Raw genomic sequence first — 19805 nt, 5'->3', positions numbered from 1 at the left:
ATTTGCTTGTGGCATTCACGGACATGCTGACCACCATGGAACGCCAGTTTTGGGCTTGGCAAACAAGCACTGAGTAGTGGGATCACATCGTCATGCAAGTCTGGGATGATGAGCAGTGGCTGCAGAACTTTTGGATGAGAAAAGCCACTTTCATGGGACTGTGTGAGGAGCTCGCCCCCACCCTGCGGCGCAAGGACACGAGACTGAGAGCTGCCCTGATGGTGGAGAAGCGGGTGGCTATTGCAGTCTGGAAGCTACCGATCGGTCGCTAACCAGTTTGGGGTGGGAAAGTCGACCGTTGGAATCGTGTTGATGCAAGTTTGCAGACCCATTAATCGCATCCTGCTCAGAAGAACCGTGACTCTGGGTAATGTGCATGACACTGTGGATGGCTTTGCGCAAATGGGTTTTCCTAACTGCAGAGGGGTGATAGATGGGACGCATATTCCAATTCTGGCACCAGCCCACCTACCCTCCAAGTCCGTTAATCGGAAGGGGTATTTCTCTATGGTTCTCCAGGCGCTTGTGGATTACCGTGGGTATTTCATTGACATTAACGCAGGCTGGCCCGGAAAGGTGCATGACGCACGCATCTTTCGGAACACTGGCCTGTTCAGACTTTTTTCCCAGACCAGAAGATCACCGTAGGGGAAGTCGAAATGCCCACTGTGATCTTTGGAGACCCCACTTACCCTTTAATGCCGTTGCTCATGAAACCCTACACAGGGAGCCTTGACAGCAGCAAGGAGCGGTTCAACAACAGGCTGAGCCGGTGCAGAATGACTGTGGAGTGTGCTTTTGGCTGTTTAAAGGGCTGCTGGCGCTCTCTGTATGGGAAGCTGGACCTGGCTGATGACAGCATCCCTGCGGTTATATCCGCGTGCTGTACCCTCCATAACATTTGTGAAGGGAAGGGTGAATGATTCACTCAGGCATGGAACTCGGAGGTTCAACACCTGGAGGCTGAATTTGAACAGCCAGAGAGCAGGGCTATTAGAGGGACCCAGCACGGGGTTGCAAGGATTAGGGATGCCTTGAGGGAGCAATTTGAGGCTGAAAGCCACCAGTAATGTCTGGTGCCTTTCAGTGGTTAGTAGGAATCTGTGTTTCCTATGCTGACTTGCAGTGCCTGTTTCTTTCCTGGGCTAAGGTATTTTACTTTATGCAATTATAAAGAATGTTTTCAAAGCCAAAAAATCCATTTATTGAAAAGAAAATTCATTTATTGAAAAGAAACACAACTGCTTGGGAAACAAAGGGCAAGGGGGTGGGGTGGGGAATGGTACAATCAAAGATTTGCGTATGTCCTGTTATCATATTCAGCCTTCCTGTCTGGAGTGCTGTGCAATGAGTGCTGCACTTCAGGATGGCTATACTGCATGGTGATGGGGGTTGAGTGCAGTGGGTAAGGGTCGTAGTTTTCAGGGCTGGGTGGTGAAGCTACAGGTGTTGGAGAAGCTGGGGGCGGTAAGAACCTGGATGTTCAGAAAAGTGGGTTGGAGGTGACATGGGGTCACAAGGGAAAGAGTTTTGGGACAAGGACTGCAGGTGCGGTAGTGCTCCACCTGCATGGCTACGAACGCCTGGATTGAGTCTGCTTAGTGCTCCATTATGTTTATCAGCCGATCCATGCTTTGCTGCCGGAGCACCGCACTTTTGTGCCGGCGCGCCTCATTCTGCTGGTGGATCCTCCTTTCAGTGTCCCGCCACTCCTGACTTTTCAATTTTCATTACTTGAATGCTGCATTACTTCATGCAACATGTCTTCCTTGCTTCTACGTGGCCTCTTTCTGATTCTTTGGAGTCTTTCGGCTGGTGATAACATGGACGGCTGAGATCTCAAGGTTGCATCTGTAAAGGCAAAATGCAACACTTAACAGAGGCAGCATTGTTCACACCACACAGAGCAATGATTCCCCCGTACTTAAGGGCAAGCACAGTCTACACAATAGCATAATTTATCTGTCCCAAGCAAGTGCACATAACCCACGGGAGCCCCAAAATGGTAAGTAAGCACAGGGTCAAGCATGACTGATTGTTTCACGGCTGTACTGTCCTCTGGGTTTCTGTGCTTTGGGGAGAGCCAACAGTGGCAGGGGGCCCCTATACTGAACACTGTCCCCACATTTTCCACAGGAGTTCGTCCTGGAAGATATCTCTCTGCTGGAGGTGACCTGGGAAGCAAGGGAGGGTCTTCTACTACAAAGCGGCTTCTGCCCTGGCCCATATGCAGCTTGCCTGTGTGCAGCAGTGGTCCCCCCGCCCCTCACGGCACAGTGGTGCGGACAAGTTAGCTTTACTGGGACAAGAACCACAGTGGCTCTCCCGAGAAACCTGCGCAAGCACATTGCCCAAGTTCTGGATGAGACCTTTGAAGAGATCACTGAAGCTGATTACCGCGATGAGAGAGCACATCAACGCCTATTCCGCATCTAGGCATGCATGCAGCCCTAACCCTCCTTGCCCCAAGAGCCTGCACCGAATAACTTCCTTCCCAAAATAAAAGACGCTTACCGGGAACCTCCTCTGGTGTTTGTCCTTCCCCAAGCACTGGCCGCTGCAACTGGCTACCTCCTGGCTTGAGAACAGCTCCTGGCTGCACGCATCTAGGGATTCTGGGGTGTCTTCCTCCACCTCAGCACCCTCGCTCCCGCTTTGCTCCTCCTCCTCCTCCTCCTCCCGCCTTGTTGAACTGGGCTCTGAAGTGTCCATGGTGGTACTCGGAATGAAGGTGGGGTCGCCCCCAAGTATTGCATCCAGCTCTTTGTGGGAACGGCAGGTCGCAGGGGCAGCACCGGAGTGGCTGTTTGCCTCACGGGCTTTGTGGTAGGCATTCCGCAGGTCCTTCACTTTAACCCTGCACTGCAGTGCGTCCCTGTGCTGTCCCTTGATATCTGCCCAAAGGTATTGTAATTCCTACAGCTGGAGCGCAGCTGGGACTGGACAGCTTCCTCCCTCCAAACACTGATGAGGTCCAGCACCTCGCCATTGCTCCATACTGGGGATTGCCTGGCGTGTGGAGGCATGGTCACCTGGAAAGATTCGCTGAAAGCACTCCGTGCCTGGCTGAGCAAACAGGAAGGGGATTTTCAAAATTCCCAGTGAATTTAAAGGGCGGGTCTGATGGTTCGTCACCTAAGGGCAGGGCAGTAGAGTTCAAAGTGATGACCAGAGTGGCTAGAACAGGCATTGTGGGACACTTCTGGAGAGCATGCTAACAGACCAGGGCGTCCACACTGGCGCCGTGGCGCTCCAGCAGGGGCACACAAAATGTTATTCCACTCGCCAAGGTGGAGTACCAGGAGTGCTGTAGCTGCGGAGTCAGATCGCTCTACATGCCTTGCCAGTGTGGACGGGTAGTGAGCTAGTGCGTCCGTGGCTCCTTTAATGTGCTCTAACTCGCAAGTGTAGCCAAGTCCAAATGCTCATTGAGAGTCAGGGGGACCCCATAGGGCCTCCTAAAATTTGTGAGGTAGTCTGGCATGCTTCCTAAGCGTCACTGGGGCTTGTTGCTTCCTGCAGGTCCACAGGAAGGGAAAGGAAAATGCTTCCTTAACTTTCCTTCAGCTTCCCGCTACCTCTGGTCTCCTTCTAAGAAGTATAAATAGAAATATATCCTCTTTCAGATCCTGGCCTCTGCTCTGTCCCCTTTGCACCAATGGAAAGCCGATTTAAAGAGCGCTTGGATATGGTAATCCCTGAGTAGCATGAAGTCCACACAGCTGGCCCTACATTATCTGCTCTTAGCCCAGTTGACATAGGTGGTATGTTGGGAGCACCAGCATACAAGGGCAATATGCTCTATCAATCCTGCAGAACAACCCCATAGGGACCATATAGGCCAGCACAAGGTACAGCACCCCGAGGATGCTCTAAAACTTAGGCTGAAAGCCAAACAAGACCCTGGCTGCCCCCAGAATTTGGAGGCAGTAGAGAAGGGGCAGAAAGCCACCTGCCTTTTCCCTCTTCAAGCATGCAAAACCAGGTAAATAGATACACCTGAGGGGGGGAAGTCACTTTCCACTCTGTGCCTCACCTTCCCAAAAATGGAGATAATGATACAGACCTCTTTTGTAAAGCACTCTGAGATCTAGTGATGGAAAGCACAGCATAAGAGCTAGATAGATAGATATATATATCTAGCTATCAAGATATATATATCTTGCAAAAATACAGACAGGAACAAAATAGATACTTTTTTTAATTCAGCAAAGAGGGGATGAAAATGTAATTGTAGCCCTGTGTGTATTAAAACATCCAATAATTGTAAACACCGGTATTAGCTGCTTGGTTGACTGGCTTGACATTTCATCACTTGATTCAATTCATTCTGTCTTAGTTGGAATATCTATTGAAAGCATGGTTCATGGTGGTCAAAGAAGAGATGAACACAGTAATGATCTTCATAAGTTGCTACTGACTAATAAATGTATTTAGGCCAATGGGATTTTGGAGATGTTATCAACCCTACAAAATTAATGGAAATATTTGCTCTAAAACAAGAAAGACATAATATGGTAAGAGGTATTAATCCTTAAAGTTTACTGTGGCTGTGCTCCAAGGTATCCTTAGTCTGCAATACAGCGAGCAGATACATTAACTGGAGCAGCAATACCTACTGATATCTAAATTATGGAACTGCTATAGGACTCTGCACTTCCTAAATCTTAAAGAGTTTAGTTACGCTTTTGAACTGAATGTAGAGAGCAATAACTAAGCACAAAAGACTGTCCTAGGTAGTAAGAGTAGAACTTGTATGCACTGACACCTTACTCACCCCAGTTCTCCCTGGACTCAGAAGTGATGTGTGGAAACATATCCATATTCCACTAACAACCCTTTACTGCTGTTTAAAAAGGTTTCTCTTAAATCAATTTCCATGTAGTGCAAAGAAACTGAAGGCAATCCAGTATTCAGAGCCAAAGCACTGGCTGGGAGTCCTGCACATCCACAGATTTTTACGTGGTGAAGAGAGTGGGTCCAGATTTGTAAATGCATGGGAGAAGGATGTGAGCAGAAGCATGAGTCAGCACGGCTACTGTCCCACAATGCTGGCTGAGAAGTGTTCCAGGCTAACAGAAGTGAGAGGTGCTACCACGGAATCCACAGTGCAAGAAGTTATAATGAAACTTGCACAAGAGATCTGCTGGGCAACCTCCCACCTTAAGAGACCATCTCCAGGTATCCCAAATGTGATTAATGTAATTCTGATCCACTTTTAATTACAGGGCCATACCAGGTAAGTGAGCAGTATTGTTGGCTGCTTGAGTGGTTTTTTAAATCAGGTTTAAGTGCTGTGACATCTTTAAAAACTTTAGAAGTATTTGCAACAAGGAGTGTATTCTATTTTAACCACCTTTTTAAATTTTGTGCTGTTTGCACCAGGCCTATCTGCCAAGACTCACAGGTATGTTGGATACTATTTCAGACTACACCAATGTATATAATAAGATTCTAAAATGGTCTGGGTTAAGAGTAAAGGGCAGAATGGCCAGATGTGTCTGAAACATTCATAACTGAATGATTTGGGACTTCGCCACATGTACTCGCAATCTTAATTCCAGTTTAAAGTATTTGTCTGGGAATCTTTGTAATGCCTCTGTAAATACACCTATGGACACTAACAAGGTATATTGCGCATTTTCAAGAATTAAGACAAATGCCATACAGCCAGACATTTTGTGAATACAACACAGAAAAACTGGCAATAACTCAGTGAATTTGGGTATCTTTCCACGATAAAAAGCTTTCACACTGAGGGTCCAATCCTACAAGATACTGAATGTCTCCTGTAAAATACTGAGTACCCTCAGCTCTCACTGGCTTTAATTAGTTGAGGGAGCTAAGAACTGCATTAAATTAGGCCCTGATTTTCAGAGGCATTAGGCACCCAGAACTCCACAGAAGCTGTGAGAGCTCAGCACCTCTGAAAAATTAGTCCCTTGGGCCTGCTCCTGGTCATTTTGAAGCTCTTGGCAAAATTTCCATTTATTTCAATTATGCAGGACTGGGCCGTAGAAGAGTAACTCATGGGGCCGTCCTTAGGATTTATGGGGCCCCATGCAGTATTATTAAACTGGTACCCCTATACCTGACAGCAGCCCGGGCTCACATGTGTATTTTAGATAAGCGTGGTCTTTTGAAGGATTTATTTTAAAAAACTATATGTCTGAAGATGCAAGCATTTAAGGCTACAGATGAATATTTAGATTGTGCATCTAAAAATCTATGCAAGGATTTTTTAGAGATGTGATTTTATAATCTTCAGCAACACACTAATGAAATATTTTTAAAACAAATTTTAAACTAAGGTCCTGTAGACTAACATGTTCTGAGTAAATATTACAGTAATGCACAACTGTTTTTAGGCTTGTCTACACTGGCAATTTACAGCGCTGCAACTTTCTCGCTCAGGGCTGTGAAAAAACACCCCCCTGAGCACAGCAAATTTCAGCGCTGTAAAGCGCCAGTGTAGACAGAGCACCAGAGCTGGTAGCTACGCCCGTTGTGGAGGTGGTTTTTTTAGAGTGCTGGGAGAGCGCTTTAGCATTGCCAGTGTAGACTAGCCCTTTGTCAGTAAATTCAGAAACTGACAGTATATTCTTGGGGGTTGGCAAATGCCTGTTAAATGGCTTCATTACCCCTTGAATGGCTCTTTAACAGTTTCAGTGTTGTGCTAATAGGTCTGGCAGGCTGGAAGGCTTTTTCACTCTTAAGTACTAGATTCCCTCTGGAGGAAGATTCACCAGGCTCCAGCAGCCAGCTGTGGTGGGAGCCTGCAGGAAGGGTCAGAACAGGGATAGGAAGAGGCGGGAGGGTGGACACTAAGGCGTTGTCTACCCTGGCACTTTAATAGTGCTGCAACTTTCTTGCTCAAGGGTGTGAAAAAACACCCCCCAGCGTGCTGCAAGTTTCAGCACTGTAAAATGGCAGTGTAGACAGTGCACCAGCTACAGTAGCTACTCCCCTCGCGGACGCGGTTTTTTTACAGCGCTGGAACTACACAGCCACGTTAAAACGCTGCCGTGACAGCGTGCTAGTGCTAGTGAACGACATAGTGAAGACATACCCTAAAACCCAGGGATGCCCTAAATTTTCACAGCCGCGTATGCTGCATATGCCTAAGGACAGCCCTGGTAACTCATAAAAAAGGCTCTTATTGTAGCGATACGCTGGATGGGATTCTTGGGCTAGACTGAACGTCCTGCTAAAATTCTGTCCCTGATCATGTGTAAGAGATTTCCTGGCCTCTGACTCTCTCTCTTTCTGGATATTGCTGAGCTATATGTGACAAGCATGATCCTTACAAATATTTAAGGGCAAATGTTTTGCCTTATAAAATGGACCAGATTGCACCAAACATGTATTTTACCATGTGAGGTTACCCCTTCCTCCTTACAAAGTCTTCATCCCAATCTCTACTCCTTCTTCGGAAGTCGATCCCTGAGCAACACCACCAACTAATAGACTCAGTATACTTTCAGGAACAAAGTCTAAGGTATGAATACTCCTTTCAAAATGCAGTTTAATATAAGCTATTGTCTCCTTTCTTGGTTGTGGGTAGGAGAAAGTGGTTTTTTTTAAATGGGAAAACAAATTAATAGATTCCTCATTCCTAGCCACACATACCCCTGGGACACGGAGTTAGTCACAAGCTAAGGGGGAAAATATTTGTTGTGGGCCCTTGTTAAAATATTGCTGGTACAGCACTGGAAAAAGGATCTGATCCTGCAAGGTGCCAAGTGCTCTCTACTCCCATTGGATTCAATAGCAGTTGAGGGTGCTCACTACCTTAAAGAGGGTATTAATTCCAGCCCTAAGGCAAGAATTGAAATAAAATAAACCTACAAAAGTGAAAAAGGGGAAGTAGTCTACTCTAAAGGAAGAGATTGTATGTGTGCGCATAAGTGTAATCTTAAAATATTTAAAATAGCCAAATTATATTTAAACTTGTAACCATATTTCCCTAGCTGGACACAGTTCAAAGCTGTCAATATTTAGAACAAACATTTATGAAATGGTTTTCTTCCACAGATCTTCAAGTACATTACAAATATGGGTGAAAAAATAATTATTCCCATTTTACAGATCAGAAATTAAGTCACCGACAGGTAAAACAAGTTGCTCAAGGTTACTCAGTGAGTCAGCGGCAGAGCTGGGAAAAACACACACCATTTCCAGGTTCTGCCTCTCAACAATTTCATTTTTTTATTTTTACAGTCTTGCGCTTCCAAATTTAGACCTTAATCATGCAAATGTTGTGCATGTGAGACAGTTACATGTGTGTCATCCTATGAAGTCCAAGTGTTTGCAGAATTGGGGCCTGAGGTTTTATACTGACTGACACAAGTCAATGGGTACAGAAGGTAGCTATGCAGATATAGTATATGCTGTTGAGCTGCAACCCTGGTAAATATCTTAAACAGAAAGGTATCATCTGCACCTGCGATTTGTAAATATTTAAATTAAAACCATGCTAAAAATCCAGAAGATGTCATTCTAAAAGAACATGTGGAGGCGGCAGAAGCCTATTTAACTGTGATTATAAAATTGCTGCAGTCCTCATGTTAGCCTCACCAGATTGATCAGCCTTCTCATTGCATGTTCATGCGAGCAAATGCATTCACAGGGATCAAATCCACCTTCTGCCATGACTATCCGTAGAAACCTAAAGTTGGCTCTGAACACCTAGAAAGAACAATAATAAAAAGGACAATCAACTCGTTTTCAATTGACCTTATTTTACAGAGACTAATGCATCAAATTTCACTTCATTTAGTCCAAGGGGGAAAAACAAAACAAACCACAGTAATCCATTTATTCCTTTTGGCAGGATGAACAGAGAAAACTGGCATGTTTGATTACTTAACAAATCAAAAAGTAGAGTACGAGGTATTGGGTTGTTGTTGCTGTTGTTTTTTAAAGTGGTGTCTGGTAAACCCTTACTCAGAGGTCCAAATAATTTTTACTAAGTTTTGTGTGCAATCTGGATTTCCCTCAGGCCATTATGAAAGATCCCTTCACAGACAAAACTACAAAGGTAAAATTGCTCTCTGAGCTGCACAGTGAGTTGGTTAACTGCAAAATTTCTATTTATTAAATGTTCCATACTCATTCCACATCAGTGGGAGTTCCCTGCAAGAATAAATGCTCTAAATTTGAAATGTGCTGAGTTCCCACAACTCCTACTGGAGGAGACTGGGGCAGAAATATGGTGCAACAAAGAATTATGTAGATGATTAAGACAAAAAAGTCTATTTCCACATTTGAACTGAAAAGCAAGAACAGAATACTTTTAATCTCCATCCACGTTCTTATCCCATCACCATGGTATCTGAAAATCTTATACTGCTGTAGTAGGTAAGTATATTAAAGAAGCTCTCTGTTAAATTCAGTAGTGTCAGAAGTCAATCATAACCAAGGATTTGTTTCAGAAGATTGTCAAGCAAGACACTGCATCCCAAAAAGCTCATGCCATATGTAGGTGCTCCAGAAGGGGTCATGCCATGCATAGGGATTCCAAAATAGGTTTGAGAACAATATGGTTCAAGTTAGAAAGTGAAAAATTTCAGTACGGTCATACCACCGAAAGAATTCACTAGAGGGGAGATTTTAAAAATCTCCTAAGAGATTTAGGAGTACAATTCCCCTTGAAAATCAGTGGGACTTGTACTCCTAAGCCCTTTATTAGTCACTTACAAAATTCTCCCCTAGATCAACATTCTAGTATGTGCAAGGAATAAAAATTAAAACCCTGTAACTTATTTACTATGAGGAGACACAATGACCCTTGCCATCTAATGGAAACAGGCAGAGGGAGAGTGGAGAAGGATGTAGTTGGAGCTATTTTAAGAAAGGAGCCTCACATACTAATTTTAGATCAAAGAAGGTCATTCAGCTAGTGATACTGATTCAGAGTTCAAAGAAATTATAATAGGAAACAGTGGGGAATCCATTCTAGTTTATTCACCTGTTAAAACCAATTATCCACCGTACACTCCAGTGGTTCTACAAGTGTATTTTTATCATTTATCAATAGTCTTCTTTGTGGTTTAATTAATGGCAAAAAAGGGTAACAGATTGCCCATAGTTTCCATTCCTGCACTCAAATCAGAATTGCTTTCTCTCTCTACTAAAGCAACGTAAGAATCTTCAGATCAGTTTTGCATAATACTTGTGGTCAAAACATCATTGCTGACTTTGTACTATCATGGGCTAGATTTAGCTTGGTTTTGTGCTGGCCATGCAGGGCCCCCGAAGTGGAACAATCGTCAAGTTTAGATGCTGTAGAAGCAGAAAGCAGCTGCAAACTTTCCTCTGGCAGTAGGGCATCATTACAGTCCCATATGAGTAGAGTTAGTCTGCAAGTCGGAAGCTATGTAATAAGGGTTACCAGAAGATGTGCTGAATCAAGCACATCTGCTCAGCAGTCTACCAGCTAGACTCATGGGAGCATATAATCCAATAGTATATCTTGGCTCCAATGTGTGTTCTTAGGCTATACTTGGTATCAAAATCCTGTTACAAAATTGCACAATGTATTTTCCATTTACCTCACACTAATCAGAATTGGCTTTATCTTATGTCAGTTCCTATCCATCCCTACACCCAGTTCCGGCATATAGCCCTCTCCACTATGAGTCACAGCAACTCTGCCTTTTGTAAATACGGCAGATCATCTATAAAGAAGCTAAGGAATGAGAAGGGTTGTGCCCTTTTTGCTTCCTTATGGTGTATAAAGAAGGCTTGTATTTTTTTCTCTCCAAGAAGGTTTTTCCATTTGCATGCTTCCCTCTCCCCCTCCTATCACTAGATATCCAGTTATTTGTCTTTTTTGTTTTTCCTAGATGACTCTTTGCACAATTTAAAAACTAGAAGAATTATGTCATCAGAGATATCAAGCAAACAGAAACTAGTTAAATGACAGGAGAGTTATTTTTATTCTGTTTAAAATTCTTTGGTTTTCCTTTTTATTGTTACCAACTATTTAACTCAACCCCCAGATAAACAACTGGAAGAAAAGGTAGGTTTGTTAAAGATCTCACATCCCCCACCACTTTAATGAAAGTATACAAATTGTAGATTTACTACAAGTACTCCAGCAGAATCAGTGAAAAATCACACACACTTGACTGATATTTCTAAAGTAAAAACAAGCATATTTAAAGAGGACTGAAAATATATTTTTCTTAGGTAATTTAACAGAAAAAGGGGCACAGAAAACAACCTTTTCTCTTTTGCAACCCACTGTAAGGGACATCAAATACAGAGTTCAGATTGGATTAATAAGAACTATTTAAAGTGTTGCTTGCTAGAAAAGTAATAACTCTGTTTCAAACCCTAGGATAGAGAGGGCCTAGCAGTGTATAGAACATTTAACAGAACAACGTGATTACATAGTTTAAGGGTCTTTCTATACAGCAAATGTTATTTCATAGCAGGGTCTTGTTGTAACATACTATCTCTCAGCCATCTTATAACATTTGATATACACCACTGCATGTGTAGATGGGATCAAACTGTGTTACATACCATGTAACACAATCCTTTAACATGACAGTTTTGCAGTTTAGGAAGGACATTAGAAACATTCATAAAATAATCACCACTGAAATTGAAATGTATTGCCATCACAGAGCTGAGATTATAGTCCTCAGGGCAAAATGGAGGTGGATCTTCAATTATTTTAGCCAGAGGTGAAAAACCACCATTATCTCCAGACTTGAGCAACTATTTGAAATTATAGGAAGAAATAATATATTGGAGCATATTTTTTATGATTTAACAATTAGCATTCTCAGCTATGACATTAATTGTTGTGAACTGATGTTTTCCCTTTCATTATCTCACCCAATAACAGGTGTGTATTATACTCTATATATCTCACTATCAATAAAACAATCTGTGTGAACACAACTTGATTGCTTCTCTCTACCTATGGAGTCTTCTCTTCCTTAAATTACTTCCCAGCTTCAGCAATGACTATATATTCTTTGCCAGCTCAGCAACACCTCTCCTGAGTAAACAGTTTGCAGCTGGCGAGCAGTGGGAGACAAAATATACTGTTTCCATTTCACAAAAAATCATCTTTCTTGTTCCAAGAGTGAACTCCTTCCTGTGCCAAAGCAAGCAGGAAGCTCTGTACATTCTCCATATGCTAGAAGCTCTCAGGTGTGGCTCCAGAAGTCCAGGGATTAGTACTAATGGTAAAAAGTCAGTATGTGAATATTTATAGAGCAAAATTTCTATCTGCAACCGAGCCGCAATCCACAAAAATGGTTTGCGGATATCCACTTTATATCCTCGGATATCTGTGGATTTGCAGGGCTCTACGTATTTACTTGGAAAGAAAATGCAATTTAAAAAACACCTTTTAAAATTCAGGTTTTCAAAGAAACACCCATTGCAGCTACAATACACAGTGGTTGCATATGTACCTGTAGAGACAGTACAGATATTAGAGCGGATCAAACCCTGCACCTCCAGCACCCAAAACACAAACCTCGACCCCCCTGAGCTACAGAAATAACTCCACTAACTTTGAGTAGGTAGCAGGCTCTTCTCTTTCCTAGGGCCTGCCACTACAGGGAGATATGATCTGGCATCCTCTAGGCCAGTGTATAACACTGGTTTAATATTTTCACCACAGGGAACTGTTCTGTTGGCTGTCAATGTGTGTTGCAATTTTACTGCTCCTTTCCTGCTAGAAGCTCTTTGGATGGATGTAGCTCTAGACACAGTGCACTGGTAATGGCTGGGGTTTAGGCAGCTGGACCTGTAATGTCCATTGGGCAGGGGCTGAAGAGCAGGAGCCGAGATTAGTTACCAAGCTGAGTCAGGAGATGGGTACCTAGGTCACGCTGGGTCGTGCTCAAAGGCAGGAGTAAAGCGCAAGACAGGGCAAGTGACGATGTCTATAGCAGTAGTAAGCCAGAGTCTGTGTTCGCAAAAAGAAAAGGCGTACTTGTGGCACCTTAGAGACTAACAAATTTATTTGAGCATAAGCTTTCGTGAGCTACAGCTGTTGTTGCTCAGATGGCTCTCTGGGGTAACTTCCTGGTTTAAATAGTTGATGTGCATCAGGTGGCTGCAGAATTCTGTAGCTCTGGCCTCTTCAGGCAATACTTCCTGTGATATCTACCCCTCTAGTAATTGTTGGGTGCTACTGAATCTAGCTCCTTAGTGGTGACATAGATTTTAGTTGCCCAGGACCCTGCAACCCTGGGCTCCAGGCCCATGGACCCTCATACCACTATACTCAGCGGAGGAATGCTGGAGTTTTTCCATAGTGCTTTAAACCTTTTCGGTTTATCCAAATTTGTTGTCATTAGTGTTAACCATAGATCACTGAGTCTTGTCTTTATACACAGATGCTACTGTGGAATTTTATAAGAAGATTGAAGACTGCCCTCCTAATCCTCTCTTTGCTCTTTTGTTTCAGATAGCAGCAATATCTAAAAGCACCTGTCAAAATGCTATAACAAATCATTTAATTAATTTTGCTTTTGAAATCAGCTTCAATAAAAACCATTGTACAAATGAAGTTATTTAAAGACAAAGGAAACCATTTGTTATAGCTGTTTTGGCACTGTTGAAAACTGCTAACGAGCTAAAAATTACAAGCCATTACAAGTCCGAAGCATCACTACATTCAGAGAATTTACTTCTGTCCTGGGTTCAGCTCGGAATCCAGTCTAGTGCATCAGCCAAGTTCCCCACTCCTCCATGGTTGCCCAGAAAATCCTTCTCCCCATAAACAGAGCACGTCTTCCCCCGCCCCTCCCCACCTGCACTCAATGTGTCTTCACGTCTAGATCTTTCCTTTAGGCACACAACCCTTCCTGCAAACATTCCCTTCCCAAAAAGAAAAGGAGTACTTGTGGCACCTTAGAGACTAACCAATTTATTTGAGCATAAGCTTTCGTGAGCTACAGCTCACTTCATCGGATGCTGTAGCTCACGAAAGCTTATGCTCAAATAAATTGGTTAGTCTCTAAGGTGCCACAAGTACTCCTTTTCTTTTTGCGAATACAGACTAACACGGCTGTTACTCTGATTCCCTTCCCAGCATCTTACAAGTCCTAAATCTCCCGTATTTCAAGTAATCTGACCCTTCACCCAAAGAAAGAAAAGATAAATAGACAATGTGCTGAGGGGGGAGGCAGCATACCTGAATGGAGCTAGAGAATACACATCCCTAAGGCAGTAGAGGGATTCAATACTATATCACGAGAGACATCATAATCCCCAATACATTTTAGAAATATGATCCAGAATAGTGGTGGGCAACCTGCAACCCACATGCGACCCATCAGGGTAATCTGATTGCGGGCCGCAAGACATTTTGCTGATGTTGACCATCCGCGGGCACGGCCCCCCACAACTCCCAGTGGCCACGGGCCGCAGGTTGCCCACCACCGATCCAGAATGTAGGGGCAGAGTCATGCCTTCTCACAGGAACCAAGGGGAGAAGGCATGGCCCTCCTTATTCAGGAGCTGGTGGAGATGGTTCGAGCACCAGAACAGGCTAGACCAGCCCTGAAGTCTTTATAAGGGCCGAAGTCCTTTACAAAGGGACATTCTTGGATTAAATTTGGTCCAAATTTAGGTTTTGTAAAAAGAAGCTTTGAACCTAAAACCAATTTAAATGTTTCCATGATTTGTTCCCCTTTATATTCTAGGGCAAACTGTTTAAGCAAATATTCCTCTGCACTATATGAAGCTCAGACATTGCAGCACTGTGCATTTTTTCCCATGGTATTTTTTAACCCTCTTTCTATTGGAAAGCAATTTTCTCTCTCAGCATCTCTCCCCACTTACAGCTTGATCTTGCTTCCACTGAAGCAAGTGATAGAACTCCCAATGACCTTCAATGAACCAGGACTTAGTGCCCTACAAAGAGCCACAGATTTCCAGAGCACTATTCATGGCCATTCCTCCTATGGCCTATTACCTGTGCAGTTTCAGACTTTATTTAGAAATTCAACCGGTGACATTAAGGATCTCCCGGCTGAGTTTTTAGGGCAAAAGGAAAACTGGCTGACTGGGCTACAAAGGAAGAGCAGCAGCACTGTTCTCAAATGTGAAAGTGGATCTTGCCATCATGAGTGCTGCCATGGATCAAATGTGGCTCCTGCTATGGCTTTCTCCTGCTGCTCCTCCCAGATTCGGATTAGCCACTTCACTTTGTTGTCTACTGAAAAAACAACAACCCAGAAAGGGTTTATGTGACTTCTACAGGACCCAGTGGGTATTCTCAGCCACAGCAACACTTTTACAAGTTTAAAATAATACCCCCCCCCCCCCCGGCTCCTTTCTTCATTATTCCAAGGAGAAAAAGCTGTTTCTGTACTTGAAAGCAGCTACACATGTCCCCCTGGAGCTCCTTCTGCAGTTTGATGAGTTGGTGAGTTTATTTTTGCACTGAAACTTTACTCAGGATAATTAAGCAGATCCCAGTTGAACTTTTCAATGCAAATTAAACTGAGACGTTCATTTTTTTATGGAAAGTCTACTTAAACACACACCCTGTAAACACGGATCAAAGAGGCCAAGGATACAATAGGCCTGGGGAGTGAACTACTCTGAACTATGTCAGGCTTGAGGCATGCTAGGCTGGGGTCACTGAAGAGGAAGCTTGCACTGTTGCTGTCTGTGAAGCCCTTTATCTGTAAGTAAATTAGGACTTCATTTTCCAGGATTGTCCATCTGGCACCTCTCACAAGCACCAAATTCACTTTAGATAACAATTTAAGAAGAAGAAACAAGAATAAGAACAGAAATAAAAACAAAAAAAGAGCTGATACAGCCAATGAAGGAGTGCTGGAGGTATCTCAGGGATATGCATTGGCTAAGGAAGGGGATCCAGAGACAGGGCAGGTTGAGGAGGGGGAATACTGAGTGGAGAAGGAAGTTCTGAGCACAGAATCTGTAGCTACACTGAGGATTTTCTGATGCTCTCCCATGGTTCCTCTAGCACTGATCCATCTCCAGTTATTCTAGCAATGGTGAATTGTGTTAGGCCACTAGGATTTTTACCACCGTGTCATCTAATTCTACATCGGCTCTGAGCAGCACATGGAGAGAAACAAGTCTACAGCAGCACTGCACCAATGCAATGGAGCTGCAAGGGAGGTAAAGCAATGATGGAAGAATTTCAGAAAGTCTACACTGTGGACAAGGTCAGAAGGAGAGGGAAGAGAGTCCCGAGCAGAAGGAGAGGAAAAATAAAGAAGACACAAAGATTGTGAAACACAATACAGGATTACAAAATAGACTTTAAAATAAGGGGTTGTACAAGATTGCCTCAGAAATTAATGAGCTATGGAGTCTTCCACCTCTATGGTGGATCAGCTCATGTCCTGCTGAGGGTCACAATCTTCCTCCCATTCCAGTATCTGCAAAATTCACATTGATTTCAGAGGGGGCAAGATGTGGTCCCAAGATTGTAGCAATTGAAAGCACTTCCATTTGTTGGCTGTCTGGCATCTTATACAAGATGAGGGGAAGTCTTAAGGCTTGTCTACCTGCCAAGTTGCATCTGTTATTTAAGAGCAGTGCCAAAAGACTCTGTGGACACCTATTTTGGTTTAAGCAGGGCTTATTTCAGTTTAGAGTGAATTGGTAGGAACAGATTTAAAATAAACTTAAATAAGCCACTCAAACTGAAAAAAGAGTGTCCCCACAGGAGTTTTTATCAGTATAACTAAACTGGTACAAGTTTGTACATAGACCAGGTCTTAGTTCAGTCCCTAGAGGACAAGTGTCTGTATATCAAAACCATTGTTCCAGTTATCACTAATTGGTATTCTTATTGGCAGTCCCCATTCTGTGGAGAGAGAGAGAGAGAATATTTTAGTCCCCAAGGCTAACAGTTCGGCATCTTTCATTAGCACTGAATTCAAGAGGAAACTAAAAAAGAACAACTTTTATATTTTAAATTTATTTACTTATTCACATGTAAGTGGCTTATTTCTTGTGGTCAAAGTAGTTGAAAAGGAGCAAATTAGCCAGATCCAGTCATGGTTCAGAAAGAAATCAAAATGTTTTAAAGCCCATTTTATATTATTTGATATAGAGTTATTGGCAAAATCCAACTATCAGCAGCTGGTCACCCTTCTGTTAAAAAGATGAATTCTTCTGTAAGAAATATCTCTTGATATAAAAGCTAATTAATGAAAGATGTCAATTGACTAGAACATTGTGCAAGGATAATATCCTCCTGCTGCTAGATAAATGTTTCAGCTTCACTTCAACAATTATTTCTAAAGTAGGAGACTGTGACAGAGTTCTAGGGACACTGAATTTATTTCTATTATACAAAATGACTAAAAGAGATTTAATCATTTTGCCTGACGGATGTTAAAGCAGTACAGGGAGCTGTTCACTGTAAAGTTATTGACCTATTCTGTTCTGACTGGCTTAGAGAACAAACGTAGGGCCAAATTCCGCAGTCAGCATTTACACAGGAACGCCCATGGAATTTAATGCCTAAGGGTATGTCTCCACTAGCAACACTGAAGTGCTGCCGTGGCAGCGCTTTAACGTGGCTGTGTAGTCGCGGCACCAGTGACTAAAAAAACCTATCTCCACGAGGGGCATAGCTCCCAGAGGTGGGAGCCCGACTCCCAGCGCTGGTACACTGTCTACACTGCCACTTTACCGCTCTGAAACTTGAAGCACTCGGGGGGGGGCTGTTTTTTCACTCCCCTGAGTGCTGCAAGTTTCAGCACTTTAAAGTGGCAGTGTAGACAAGGCCTTAGTAGTGACTACAGGATCCAATACCCAGGTGGGTTTCCCTACTTTCTGGCTTTTGGTTAGTTTCTCCACCCTCCAAACTACTCATTACTTCCTCCAGTATTCCTGTCCCCACTCCCCAAGCAGCTACTGCCAGTCTCTTAAGGTCAAAGCTACAAGAGCTGTCTGCATGTTTCATTACTGTTTCTAACACAGCACACCTAGATGGCACAACTGCAGTGAGTGAACATGGGACCCATGCTGGTAGCACTATCGCATTACGTTAGATGCACTTCCATGCTGTGCCATTTCATCCTAGAACCTAAGTGCTTTGGTACAAGCTACAGGCAGGCTTGGGCTCCACACAGAGTGGCTCATATTAAACAGGAGCTGGCACATGACCAAGAGGCAGGTAAATGGGAGACAAGAGCAAAGGGGTCTCCCATAAGTCTCCACAGGGGCAGGACGGAGGGGTAGCAACAGAGATAGACATCTCACCCCAGTCCAACCTGTATGCTTCCCATGAGCTTCTACATGGCTAAGGTAGAGGGGGTGTGGACCTTGCTGTTTAAAACTCCACCCATGATTTTTTATATGTAATGTTTATGTTTCATAATAAAACACAAGTTATTTATCCTAAAAGATTAACTACTGAAAAAGCCTGTGTTCCCCTTAACGGACTGTGTAACCTATTGTTAAGGCACCTGAGTTCTGGTACCAAGAGTTGTTGGTTTAAGACTAAGGCCTGGTCTACGTTACAAAGTTAGGTTACCATAAGCCACTTTGTGTTGGTCTAGTTGTGCATGTGTATCCATTTAAATTTATCTCCCACCTAGATAAGTGCCCCATGGTAACACTGATATAGTAACAGCCCCCCCCCCCCACCCCCCAGCAGCATTAAGCCAAGGTCGATGTATGGTGCTCGACACAGCATGAGTGTAGACACTGCATTACTCATGTCAAACCTAAGAGTCCTCCAGCAGCTGTCCCAGAATTCCTGACACTGACTGCTCCAGTCACAATTATTAGGTCCATTGCCTGGGGTCACGTAGACCAGAAGCCCCCACTTTAAAATTCCCGCAAATTTTGGAAATGCCTGGTTATCCAATTTGGTGAGCACACCACTATCTGCTCTCTGCTGTTTTGTGCAACTGCCAAGCTGACCATGTTGGCTACATGTGCCAGATGCGCTCCTGCCTCGAGCAGACTGGAGATATTGGATCTCCTGGGCCTGTGGGGATAAGAGGCTGTGCAGGCACAGCTCCACACCAGCTGTAGAAACTTTGACATCTATGAGCAGATTGTTTGGGGGATGCAGAGAAGGGGGTATGACAGGGACCAGCAGCAGTGCTGCGTGAAAGCCAAAGATCTGCCACAGCCATACCAGAAGGTCAGGGAGGCCAACATTTGATGTGGTGTTGAGCCGCAGACCTGCTGCTTTTACAATGAGCTGCATGCCATATGTGGCAGAGATACTCCCATGCCTCTGCACACCACTATGGATACCTCCAAGGAGCCCAAATCACAGGCCCCTGCCATGAACAGCAAGGAGGAGGAGGTGGAGGAGAAGTATTGGGGACAGACAACTGGGGGAATCCAGCTGTGCAGCAAGCCAAGACCTGTTTTTGATTCTACCGCAGTCCAGCCAGTCCCACCAGTCAAACACAGTTGAGCCCGAGGCAGGGAAAGGAACCTTGGCTTTAAGTGTGTAAATAAATATTCCATTACAGGGATGGCGCCCCCAAATTAGCAGGACACAGCTTTTGACTTTTCATTAATTTATTTGTACTAGACGGGGTAGTGCTACAACAAAGAGAGGCAGAGCTGCTATCTGCTTTTCATTCCCTTCTAGAGAGTTAGGCAGGAGGATGGGGGCAGACATGTGGAGCAGTTTGTTTATGTACAAAGGATATTCCTTGAATCCACCTGAATGAAACTACAAGGATTCATAGGATAGCAGCCTTATTTCTTCTCCACAGTAGGATGCTTTCCCATGTCAGTGGCGATTACTTCAGCAGGCACCATTTTTAGCAGTACACAGGCTAGCTGTATATGGACCCGGACAGTTT

At 43.8% G+C, this 19805-nt stretch overlaps 1 protein-coding gene across 1 annotated transcript in view; it reads right to left on the bottom strand.

The window, feature by feature from the left end:
* The window catches only part of SMIM14 (small integral membrane protein 14), a 67315-nt gene that overhangs the window by 35781 nt on the left and 11729 nt on the right, over positions 1-19805 (bottom strand). Inside the window, exon 2 of the mRNA XM_074950113.1 lies at positions 8578-8688. Coding sequence (XP_074806214.1) covers positions 8578-8688 — 111 coding nt within the window. The remainder of the gene's footprint in view (positions 1-8577; positions 8689-19805) is intronic.

Source organism: Natator depressus, chromosome 4 (assembly GCF_965152275.1).
Source record: "Natator depressus isolate rNatDep1 chromosome 4, rNatDep2.hap1, whole genome shotgun sequence".
Lineage (NCBI taxonomy): Eukaryota > Metazoa > Chordata > Testudines > Cheloniidae > Natator > Natator depressus.
This window is presented reverse-complemented; position numbering and strand designations above follow the sequence as displayed.